This window comes from Lithobates pipiens, unplaced genomic scaffold (genome assembly GCF_037356315.1).
Source record: "Lithobates pipiens isolate NorthernLeopardFrog02 unplaced genomic scaffold, aLitPip1_a1.2 Scaffold_8, whole genome shotgun sequence".
Taxonomy (NCBI): domain Eukaryota; kingdom Metazoa; phylum Chordata; class Amphibia; order Anura; family Ranidae; genus Lithobates; species Lithobates pipiens.
The window spans coordinates 240,799,158-240,812,159 of record NW_027507903.1 but is presented as its reverse complement, the minus strand read 5'-3'; the positions used below and the strand labels follow the sequence as shown (position 1 = coordinate 240,812,159).

The 13,002-nt window shown below is 39.0% G+C and overlaps 1 protein-coding gene across 1 annotated transcript in view; it reads right to left on the bottom strand.

Annotated features, from left to right (window-relative positions):
- Positions 1-7,357: 7,357 nt before the first annotated feature.
- The window catches only part of ZFC3H1 (zinc finger C3H1-type containing), a 156,083-nt gene continuing 150,438 nt past the window's right edge, over positions 7,358-13,002 (bottom strand). Inside the window, exons 32-35 of the mRNA XM_077468543.1 lie at positions 10,653-10,754; positions 10,300-10,339; positions 8,498-8,560; positions 7,358-8,373 (exon numbers count right to left, since the gene is read on the bottom strand). Of these exons, the coding sequence (XP_077324669.1) occupies positions 8,245-8,373; positions 8,498-8,560; positions 10,300-10,339; positions 10,653-10,754 (334 nt within the window). The 3' untranslated portion in view covers positions 7,358-8,244. The remainder of the gene's footprint in view (positions 8,374-8,497; positions 8,561-10,299; positions 10,340-10,652; positions 10,755-13,002) is intronic.

Here is a 13,002-nt window from a genome sequence, read left to right as displayed (position 1 = left end):
CTAGTGGGGAATGTTGGAGATGTTCATTCTCCCCAGCTAACGCGGAACATATTTTCTGGAGTTGTTCACAAATCCAGTGTTTATAGTGGGAAAGTTACCCTACTGCACTGGAAAAAGCCAAATTCTCCTACCTTGTCATATTGGAAGGGACTGGTAAACTCTGCGATCCATCTTTATAGAGCAACTTATAGGTAAAGAGGTTGCACAAATTTGTTTTACAAACTGTGGCAAGCATGACTTGACTCTTCTTCTACTGTGGGTTAAAATACATATGCATGTTTGGGTGGTGATATAGTCCCAAATATTGGATGACATGAGGTGGCTAATCATTTGATCACACAGAGAGTTCCTGAATACGTGCTTGCCTATTTATTTCCTCAGCTAGTACTAAGCATCCTGCCTGGTGAATGACATGGTAACACTGTTGAATTTATGGGTGTTCTTGTTTTTAATTTCCTGGAAAGGATCTGATGGTCAATATTTGGGGGGAGGGAAATATTGTTTCTTGGTAGTTGAACTATGTTAGTTCGAAGTTATTGGCCCTGCGAGGCCTTGGGAAGTAGTAGGTATTTTGCCTGCAATGTTGCTTGTGTTATGTAATGTATAAAAAAAAACACAATAAAAGAAATTTAAAAAAAATTATGTAATCAAATCGAAAAAACAGAAATTTGTCCATGGTGCAATATTACTAGTCATTGCATATTGGGTTAGTAAACAACCCGGGTATGATACATTTTGAAACATGGTACTGCATAAAGTCGGACATCACAATCTGGACAATGGAACCTGGTTTCCTTTCTGATATTTTTTTCCACTGTCATCTCACTTCGAGCAGCAACCACGCACAATCTTGTAGGTGCTTTTTCTCGGTTGGTAGTCTAGTCAGGCATTCTGCGTTCACAACGCCAACAGCACAACGCCAACAGCACAACGCCCAGCTCTATTCACAGCCGTTGGTGGTTCACAAAGATATGTTCGGCAACTTTTCAAATTAAGTCAGAATGAAGGCTTGTCACTTTTTTTTAGCAGAATATAGGCTTTCCACAAGCATTGATCAAGAAGATACCATAGGCATCTGTTTTATTTTGCAGAAAAAAAAACTCAAAGTTCAGGAGACGTATAAAAGTTGTCGGTTGTTACACAATAGCCCTGATTTAGCAATGGTTAATGGAGTGAAAGAACGGAAGATGTTGTAATTTCATAGTTGCTTTATTTTGGATTGAATTTTCTTACTTTTCCAGTATATAGGACTGAAATCCAAATGTAGTCAGTTGACGATTCGCATAGCACGTAGGATTTTACACCAAATCATGCTTCGCAAATGGTCTTTAATTTTGGTGTAGGATGAGTAGTTTCAGCAAATTCTTTGTTGTTTTCAAAGTGTAAATATTTAATGATCAGGGAAAATCTGTACTCTGACATGACCGTGCCAAAGAATGGAGTGGCAAGTAATTAATTTGTTCTTGCCACTTCTGCACCACTCCCTGCAGTATTATTAGGTACCAGTTTGTCTCAGTAACTACTTTTTCAATAACCTCATCGATAAGAAATAGCTGTAAGCATGCCAAGGGGTTGTTGTCTTCAACATCTACTTTCATACCAGATGTTCTACTAAATAGGAATCTTGGGGGGTGTGCTGTACCACAGTCAATAGAACACCAAGTTCACACATCACTGAGCTCAGTTGCAGAATTGTCGCTGTCGTCACTTTCAGTGTCTGGCGATTTTCCCCACGAATCACCATCGCTCAATTCTGCAAGCGCATTCTAATTCACTATCGCTGCTTTCTAGCTGTTCTAAAACCGCTTTTGACAGAGGGATGTTTTTTGGATGCAATGGACTTTCTCAAGTTTCAGGCAGAAAGAATGGTAAAAGTGCAAGCAGGGCACTGGACAAAGCAGTAAGGACAAAACTGAGTATAAATGATTTGATACAGTAATGTAATCCTAACAGATTACAAAGTATTGTGTGCGTATGTTATGGTTTGTACTTTTTTGAATTTGCCACAGGTTCCTGCCCCATGTGTCAACGCTTGAAGGGAACAGAACCCAGAACACTGAAGTGTCAGGCAAAGGATACGGCCGGAGGACACAGTGGGAGGAAATCGCAGGATCCTAGGGACTAGGTATGCAACTGTACATGATTACTGTGGCGTAATCCCGAGTATGGCACGGGGGTTACCGCTTTTAGTATTGAAAATTAACCCCGAGCCACAGTCATGATTACCGCCAGGGAGGTTAAAGCACATCTAAAACCGAAAAAAAAAAAAAAAAAACGAATATATTGTAGATTACCAGTCCTTAAATGTGGTTGTATTAGTTTAATCTTTTTTTTTTTTTTTTTTTAAGCTAACATTTTTAACAAGCATTGAAAATATCTGTTCATTAAAACAGCATAGACAATGTTACCTCTTCTTTGTAAACTACCAATCCTATTAATCCACCGTGTAATGGAGATGAATAAAGGCAAGTACTGCCTGTCCGACGATTTTGGTTCCTTACATACGTATAATGAAGTGATGGTAAACACAGAAGAGCAAGTTAATGTGATATACCACATTACCAGGTAAATACAAACTGAAAAAAAAAAAAAAAAAGCCCCAAAAAAAAACCTAAAGCAGCCATCTCACTTTAGGACTGGTAAAAAACAGTATTTGTTTTGTATGTTTCGATATGCTTTAAGTAAGGGAATATAACAAGAGATTTTCAGAACTGGTAATTCAGAGACTAAAGGACAAAAATAATGCTTTTACGGATAGATTCCTTTGCTTGATGCTATAAACTTCCCATTGCTTTCCCTGATTTGCCAGCAAAGTAAGATATTTTAAGTGGAAATTTGGTTGTTAAATTGGGCTTTTTATAGGCCAAAGAGCTGTTCAGTGTCTTGGAGCAAAGAAAGTATGTGTTAGAGCAGATGAAATGGGTAACTTTCCATTTGAAAGCTTACTGTCAGCTGCCAGAAGATAATGGCTTTATACAGCCCTATCAAAATTCTTGGTTCATTGCCTCAAGGCACAATTGCCAGTGATTTTACACTTAAACTTACTGTTTGCAAATTCCAGATGTCTTTCAACTTTATCAGACTCAGGTGCAGTAGCCAATATTATCATGTGCTTTGTTCAGTGCCGATCCCACATTTGTCGCTTTTTTAACAAGGTTAGGGTTACTGAAATGTAGAATCACTGCTGTAAAATAGTTTAGAACCACAGAATATGATTTTTCTTTCAAAGGCTGGTAGGAAACTCCAAAGACCCAATGGGGTTGATTTACTAAAACTGGAGTGCAAAATCTGGAAGCAGCTCTGCACAGAAACCAATCAGCTTCCAGATTTTATAGTCAGTTTAATTGAACAAGCAAATGTTAGACACTGATATGCTACCATGCACATCTGCACCAGATTTTGCACTCTCCAATTTTAGTAAATCAACCACATAGTCTTCTACTTGGGATTTGTAGCTAAACCAATCCTTTATAATAATGAGAAAAAGGCAGACCTGGATTTATTTTGCAGAAGTCTATTTCCAGCACCTTTAGCTCCACCAACACCATTTTATTTAGTTTACCATTTTATACCACATTAGACCTGATCCTCAGTAATTTGAAGTGTTATGCCAGGAAACAAGTGAATTCAGTTGGTGAACTGCCAATGTTTTCTAGCAACCACTGCAATTGTACTTAAGGCAGAAAACGTGCAAAATTTTCTGTTTTCTCCTAAATCTACTGCATTCAGAATCCAGACAACATTTTGGAGGTGGTACTGTATAATTTTCTTGATAGGTGAGTGGAAAGAGGTGTACTTTATGATATCTATAGATTAATATTATATATAGTTCCTTATGAAAGTCATATCCAGTTTATAAGAGCTTGCTGGCTGCAGTTGGCACTATGGTCATCAACCAGGGAAAATTAGGAGAAGGGCCGAGGTAAGAGGCAATAAGACAACCACGCCAATGGTTGTAGAGTGCAACATGAGCATGCTACAGAACTATTCTGAATTCAGAGCCGACGTTATTAACAGCTTCTGAACTACGATTTTTTTTGTAAAGGTAAGCAATCCCATAACTCTTAATAAATCTCCCCATTTCCAACCATTTGAAAGTGTTTTTCCACTTTTGCAGTCTAACCACATTATACGGTTGTGATGTTTTCCATTCACACAGCATGCCTTAAAAATAATCTTTTAGATGGTTTTAAGCAGAAGGCATCATGGCCAATTCGAGAAATTTCTGGACAGTCTTGGGGTGGCCATACTTGGATTGAAATTTGGGCAGTTTCAGCAGGGACCAGCCAAATTTTGATCCAGGCACGGACAAGCTGGTTGTACAGAAGCCAATCAACCGCACAACAAGCTTGTCTGGGTTTTTCCCAAAAGATCAGTGTCGTTAGCACTGAGCAGTATATTCTGATGGCGGGGAAGTCTCCCTGACATAACACCAAGTCTTAGTGGGAGCGATTCCCCTCATCCACCTCAAATGTGTGAATGGGAGAATCGGGTCTTTTTTGCTCAACCCACTGGCTGAACAAAAAAAAAAAATGATTAAGGTATGGCCTGCCTTATAGTGTCTTGTCCAACACAGACTCTAGATATCCACCAACATACAACACAAGAGGGTGGTTTCTATAGTTCTCAGCCGATAACGAAGCACATACAGGATATTTTTGTTAAACATTCCTGAGCAGGGGTGAGCATGTAAGGATTTATGAGTATTTAAAAACGGTTCTAAAGATGCTGGGTACCTTTCTAAAGGTGAACTTCACCTTTTTCTTTATTCTAAATTCCCTTAGGTTCCAATATAACATTAATGTACCTCTTTTGCAGAAAAATAAAAGCTTTCTTTGGCTAAGCCCTTACCTTAGCCCTTGGTGTGTTTGATAGAAAAGTCCAAGTGGTTGTAAACCCTTTACAGCCCCTTTTGACTAGAGGTAAGCTTAAAATAAGGTTTACCTCTAGCTACCCCTGGATATCTCCTAAACCTGCACAGTTTAGGAGATATTCCCTGTATCAGCATTTGTTTTTGACATCATCGGCACATGCGCATTGAAGCAACAGCACGTTCGTGCCATTGCTTCAGCTAGCATGGCGGCAGCTCCCGCGCGCATGCACGGCAGTGACGTCATCGCGGCTCTGGCTAAATCACAGTGCAGGAGCCCACGACACCCAGAAGTAGCTCCGATCTAAGGTAAGTAATTCATAATGAGGCAATATGCTATGCATACTAGCTCATTATGCCTTTGTAAACACCCCAGAAAAAAAAAACCTGCAAGACAACCACTTTCAGGACTTCCTGGTATGTAGATGTGGGATGTCAAAATCAGTAAGAAAGGAAGCAGCACACCAGCTGACTTACAAACCCTGAACCCATCAACTATGTTTGCACGGCATCTCCGGCATGATTTTGCCTGGCTTGTCAATGTGGGCTGTCACAGCTGCTAGGTTTGCACAGCCTCCCCAGTACCCTTCAAGACAGGCCCAGGCCACAATTAGCCCACAAGCTAAATACGCCTGATTTAGTGCAAGGGTCTGTCTGAATAGACAGAGTGAATGGATAGATAGGCGGGTCCACCTATTCCATCTCTTTGATGAATCTAAAGCAAATCAGATAGTTTAGTGTATGGCCAACTTTATACATGTACATAGGAGGGAGCGAATGGCGACACTGGCATTTTTTGGGGGGCATTTTGCAGTTTTTCTGCTCATTGTGCATAAGAAACAATTCGCTTGAATGGTATTTAATTCCACAATATATAAACATGTTATGAAAGGTGGATCTAGTAGGGCTCATTCACACAACCATTTAATTCACTTCAGAATGGTGTTTTTTGTCTTTGGGTTACTTCAAGCTGCTTCTAAATTGCCTTTGCATCACATTGGCTTGTATCGGTAAGTCAAGAAGCTCAAACATATTCCCATAAACAGGAGTCCTGAAAGACCTGCGTGTATTGGTTGTTAAATGCTCTAGCTGTACCACTATGCCCAGTATCCAATGCAAGAGCACCTTATCACTCGACAAAGGGCGAGATCCCCCAAAACATTTTGAGACAAATCTAAAAGTAGGCATATTCTTGTTGGCATTTTAAAGCCAGCCTGGCACAGGAAAACGTACCACTGGGCATGAGCAGGTGCACTCAATATTTGCTATTGGGAGTACAACTATTGCAAAAATTTTGTAGCAACTTGTTTTTATCTGTTCATGTATTTGAGCTTGTGTCTAGATTACTCATGTATTTTACACTGGACTGTTAAAGCAAATCAGTTTTCTATAGCTTTGATATGACTGCTGTATTCAAAATAGTTTTTTGCAATTTGTGGCACTGGAAAGCTTTTAATATTTTGCCAAGGATGAAGTCAATACCATATGATGTGGGAGTGCAATCCGATTAGGAAGTTTTGGTCAGAGGTCATGGCATTTATTAGCTCCCTGACCCAAATACCAAATATTTCTAATCCCCTGAGGTGCTTACTAGGATATGTTGATGATGAGGGCATATCTAAAAACGTACAAACTTATGTGGATAGTATTCTACGCAAAAAAAAAAAAAAAAACGATAACCATCCTTTGGAAATCACAATCCTCTCCCACCATAGCCTTCTGGCTTACTACCGTTAACCATGCTATTCCGTTATACAAGCTGACCTAGGAAGCCAGAGGATGCCCCAAAAAAATTCTTAAAGATGTGGGACTTATGGGTTAGAGCTGAGAGTACCATTCCAACCGCCACGTAAAGACTAAAGGAAAACTCCTGATCACTAAAAGACTATGGTTGAGCAGAGATATAACCGCAGAATTGTTATATACCCATTTTAATGTATACCAGTTGCTATATTTTATATTGGATTGAGCTCTGTTCGCTTCATATATGTGTATGTATAATTGTTTGTTATGTAATGAAAGTAATGAAAATAAATAAAAATTTACCTGCACCATCAAGGAGTTGGCTACATTTCTGGATCTGATAATTATACCTTACACCACAAGAAATTGGGAAGTTAACTACAACAAACGTTTACTTTAACCCCAGATTCTCAGAGGGAATGTCACTGAATCTTACTGGCACTGTACCGGTGGCACATTCTTGCAGAATTTCAAATGCCCAGCTATTACAGGAGGCAATGGTGAGGCATGAAAATGTCTGCACCTCCCATAAGCCAAGACAGAGGTACTTTATTTTTTGTAGCCAATATTGATTGGATGGCAGGTGGCCTACTAGACTTTCCATTTTCATAGAAAGTCAGCTTTAATTTGTAGGAACTAGCATAAGACACCGCCCCACCCCAGGAAAAAATATCCCCATTTGGTACCAAGATTAAAACACACGTAAAAGCTGTAACACATGGAAGAAAAAAAAAGTCAGACAGATTTTATTTTTTAAAAATTTTATATTTAAAATATCTTTATAAACAGTTTTCATACTACACAAGGTAGTACCAGAATACAAAACATATGTCTTCCATTATATACTGTTAAACTTTATTATAAATTAAACTTAACAAAGAAAAATTGCACATATCATTTGACCACTCTTCGGCTCTGATGCTCTGGCTTTTTGCAATAGTATCTTATGTCTTCAAGTTTAACAGTCTCCATTTTAGAGTCCAAAGCTCAGTAATGTAAAGGGGACATAAAAAAAACAAAAAAAAAACGAAAAAATAAAAAACGAAAAACAGAAATAGAAAAAGGGGTTTCCCTCAAGTGCACTTAGCAGACTGATGGCCTTGCTTCTGCTGAGGGCCTGCTGCTTTTTGCCTTAGCTATACAAATTACTCGGTTCCCCAGAGATCTTTAAAATGAGAAGAAATTAAGTAAAGGTTAAGAAGACTGAAGAGAGACTGAGTGTTCCTAAGTGGATTGTAAACAGCAGTCTCCATAGCTAACCAGAAGGTCTCACAGGCATCAGTGAGAGAGTCAAGCAAGTTAGAAAACGGCACGACAAAAGGGGATTGCAAAATAAATCAAGGGTAAGAGGAGAATAAACACAAAAACAGACAAACAATAAAACAGCAGTCGATTTAACTATACTTACGGACATGATGTTAAGAGAGAATCTTGTTGGGCCTAGAAGTAGGCATGAGTTTGGGATTCAAATCTTCCATTAAAGATGGGAAATAAATTTAGATTTCCCAGTTACAGAAAGCATTGTTGATTCAGAGGTCGTCTGACTTTCATATGCTAATCTGAAACAGACTTTTCAGGACCGTTTTGGCAATTTAGTATAGGACTTTGGCATGAATGCAACCAACCAGTGTTCAGTGATTCTTGCTTTCTGTTTTTAAATTTAAGAGCTCATCTAGGCTGACTCCAACCTCTTGGCACTTGAAAACTAGTTTTCTCAGGTTATCAGTTTTACCTCCTCCTGATGCTTCAAACAAGAGTTGCTGCAAAAGATGGGGAAGCACAACCGGTAAGGATGATGTACTGCGCACACAACTACAGACATGGTAAACAAAAAAAATATTTATATGCATAACCCCCACAAATAAAAACAGATGAAAACATTACATCTTTCCAGAGTTCAGCACACAGAGGCAACTTCTGAAGTGCTCTTTCATACAAACGATGGACCTGCAGAACAAGGTGCATTTGAGAAAAGGAGGGAAGAGAAAAATACATATGGGTCACTAGGAGTAAAAAATAAACATTTTAATTTTAAACAGTCATCCACGCTACATTATTTGTGCACTACATGACCTATTCTCTTTGGAAGGAAATCACCAGATTCTTAAAATAAGCAACTTACGTCCCTACATGAGTTTTATGCTGTAAATATAAATTCAGATTTAGTATAACCACATTATGAGTAATATGTATTAAACCCCCCCACCCACTGTAATTGTATACAGGAGACTGTCAGCAAGTCCCAGCAAATCATTTATAGCTAGGACCTGCTGAGCGGCTGTGCCTAATCAGGGAATGATCTTTGTTTCTCATATCTGCAAAGTTGGGATAAGAAACAAAGATCTGTAGTAAAAAGCAGCACACTTTACACATTGTTAGGGACACATTTTACCATGTGATCACCCCAGATGTTAACCCCTCTACTGCCAGTGTCATTTGTACAGTGATCATGTAGATTAGCACTGATCACTGTATTACTGTCACTAGTGATGTTGTTGGCAGTTAGCAAGTCCCCCGCATTAGTGTCAGATTGACTGCAGCACTATCACAGTTCCGTGACTGACCACCACCATTCTTAGTATAAAAAAGAAAAATAATTTCAGTATATAATCAGCATAGTTTGTAGGTGCTATAACTTTCATGCAAACCAATCAATATACACTTATTGGAATTTTTTTCAAAACTTTAGAAATTTGATTTTGTCATTTTTTTTATTGCTTGTTTTATAGCAGAAAGTAAAAAAACATTTGTTTCCCCCAAGCTCTCTCGGTTTTTGCTTATATCACAAAAGTAAAAAAAAAAAAAAAAAAAAAAAAAGTGATGAGCAAAGTGGTGATCACATAAGGAAAAAAATACAAATCTAGTTTGGAAACGGAATTGCATGACCATGCAATTACCAGTTAAAGTAGTGCAGTGCTAAACAGCAAACAAAAAAATGGCCTGTATGTGAAAGGGGTAAACCCTTCCAGAGGTCAAGTGGTTAAATATAAAAAAAAAAAAAAAAAAAAAAAAAAGCTTCAAGCAAGTGACATTTATCATTCACCCATTCCACTGCTAGTGCAAGTGATGTGACCAAATGCAGGCACTTTAGTCATGCAATCTCAATTCAAGATGCCTGAGGCCGGGACATTAATGCACAGCCATACAGCATTAGCATTCAGGCAGAACTGACCAGATTGCAAGATAAGTATTTTGTATACACCATTTTACTTTAATAATCTACTAGATGGCGAGACATTACTGACACCTCATTCACATTTGTGCCATGTCAGTGAGCATGGTAGATGTGTTCTTTTTGCTGTCTGGTCAAAGGACCTCAGCAAGTACTGCATGTTCCGTTCACTGAATCCCAAAGAGAACAGTAATTGTAGCATGAGCACAGAATACGCAGACTGTGGAATACAGTAGGGCAGGTCCCATTTCTTTTCATCTGCATCCACTACTCTGCTGCAGTTCGATCCCAGCCCAAATGGAACAAACTAAATGAGGGAGGCCAAGTATTTAAGCTCATACAAGCAATGTTCTGGAAGTTGCAACATTTGGCTAGCTTTCATTCCTGTTTTGGAATGAATATATAAGTACTACTTGTAGAATACATAATACAAAGTCATAATGAAACCCCATTAATACCAGTAATGTTGCTCCTGCAGCTCTCCTTTATAGCAATACAACTTTTAAAAACTTACCTCCTTCTGTCCCTTTAGTAAAGATTCGGCTGCAATGGCTCTAAGGGTAGCAAATAAAAGAAAGATTAATTACATTATATACTATACGTTAAAAAAAATTACTACCAGAGGATGAAGACATACAACTCAAAAAGGAAACTAATACAATATGATCAGTTCGAATGATTATAAATAGTAGATGGCTTCAAAATTAGAAAATAAAATTAAATGATTAAGGTGACACACAGGGGCCACTATTTTTTTTATTACATAAAAGTCTTTAGACTACTCAAAACTGGTATCCCCATCACAAATCATATAAAATGTATCATTACCTGCACACTACATAAAATGCAAAAATATTTGTACATTACATTTTCCAGATGGGCAGGCACATTGGGAAGTTATACGTAAACATCTTCGACTGCATTTTCACAGTTTGCATATTGTTGTCTTCCAATTCTTGCTTAAGTACCCTAGAGATGGATAATTATAACACACACACTGTCTGTACATGTGATAGTAAAACAATGTCAAGCTGCTTGTATAACTATAAAAGGATAAGTGCACCTATTAGTGCTCAATCTCCCTCCTTCCCTGCTCTCCAGAAATGGTATAATACTTTGTACTGTAAAAGTTGCCCTAGATGTAGTTTACTCACAGAACAGTGCACCTCACAAGACTTTTAGGGCTCATTTACACTTGCTTTGACTTCGAACGCACATTAAAGCACCTACCTTTTTTTGATGTGCTTTTAAGATGCTTCAATTATGCATTTTATGTGTTAAAGTGACGTCATGGCGGCTCCGCCGAATGACAGCGGCGGAGCTGCGAGACCCCACCGAAAAGATGGATGCGCCGGACTACAGGGGACAGCGGTGACATCGCTGGCTCCTGTGTCAGGTAAGTGACACATAATGGGCTACTATGCGATGCATAGTAGTCCATTATGCTTTGCCTTTGCAGGGAATAAAAGAGGAAGTAACACCCATCAGGGTTTACTTCCTCTTTAAGTGTTAATGAAGCTTGACAAATTCTCTGAGAGTTATGATTTTCTATTTGTTTTAAAGGGGCCCAGATGAACCCCAGTGCAGTAGTAGTACCCCAAGTCAGCAGATCCCCAGCTCATTAGCTCCCCTGTTCAGCAGATGCCCAGCTCATTGGTACCCTCGTTCAGAAGGGCAGGGAGGAGTTAGTGGAAACATGCCTATGAATTGGAATGGGGTGTCTAAAAAGCTCATCTATGTATTACGGTCAGATGTCCATAAACCTCTAACTACATAGTATGAGCTAGAAATGTGTTACACCTTGCTTCTGAACGCATAACCTGTTATCCAATGAAAAAGGAAACACCACAAAAGACAATATAGTCCTATATCTATCCATCTATATATAGCATTTATTTGCAATATGCTATTTTCCTCAGAAGTACACATTTTGAATTTAAAAGTTCATTGGTGGCTCTAGTGGATTTACATCTGGAAGGAATGGTTTGCTTTAGTTTTCTAGAGCTCCCTGGGATATCTCATACCTGCAATACACCCAAAAAAGTGAAGTAAAGCTAAAGCCCAATAAAAACATCTTAAAAGCTGCCAGTGCTTCAAGCGAGTTTTGTCAGACTTATGGAGGCTTCCGAGGCGATTTTAAAAAGACATGCGGGTATAACGTTTGAAGCAAAAGCAACATGTAAACGGGACTGTAAGCCAACCATTTTATTTGGGGACAGGGGCTTTGGAATTCATCGTTCTAAAAAAGCATTTCCAATTTTATTTGGGGACAGGGGCTTTGGCATTCATAGTTCTAAAAAAGCATTTCCAATGCTACATTTTGAAGCAAGTGTAAACAAGCCCTTATAGCAGTTTCTTAATTCCAGTCCTCAGGGCGCACCAACAGGTCAGGTTTTCAGCCTTGACATTTTGCACAAGCGATTTGATAAGTTTCACTGCCATAGTAATTACCACAGTCGTTTCATCTGAGGGAAATCCTGAAAACATGACCTGTTGGTGCACCTTGAGGACTGAAATTGAGAAACACTGCCTTAGAGCATCATGATGGTTTCACACACACATGCAGATTGCAGAGCACCTGAAGTTAAGATTAGACTTTGGAAACTACATCTAAAGTCCCTACTATATAACTACAGAATTGCTGGGGGGTGGAGTGGCAGAACTGAAATACTGCACTTATAAAGTGAACCCATTTAAAGAGAATGAGTAAAGAAAAAAAGCATCTAAAGGGATCTAAACCCCCACTCTTAATGGGTTTTGAAAAGTTTGGCCTTGGTATCCAGAAATACGTATGGCTCATATACTCTTCTAGTCAGAGAAGAAATGTCAGCTCTCACACAGGTTGAAGGATGACCTGTCACAAAATCTAGTTAGCAGCAGCCGTCAAATGCTCCACCAACATCTTAACCCAGAAAAACACTTGCAAACTATTGTTTGGCTGGTATATGACCCTGAATCTGGTTTTAGCCTGGATTCACACAGATGTGTATTGAAATCCCCCCCAAAGTCACCAAAAGCAGCGCAGGAACTACTTTTGGGAATTGGTGCAGCGCCGCAAAGTCAGCATCGCACAGATTTGGACAGAGCTGTTGCCGTGTTCCATCGAGAAATGCCTGCCATCTAAAATTGCCCCAGATGGGTCAGTGTGAACAGCGCATGTGCAGATTGGAGGCATTTTTCGAGATGGTATTCAACAGGCATCATTCAAAGCTACGCA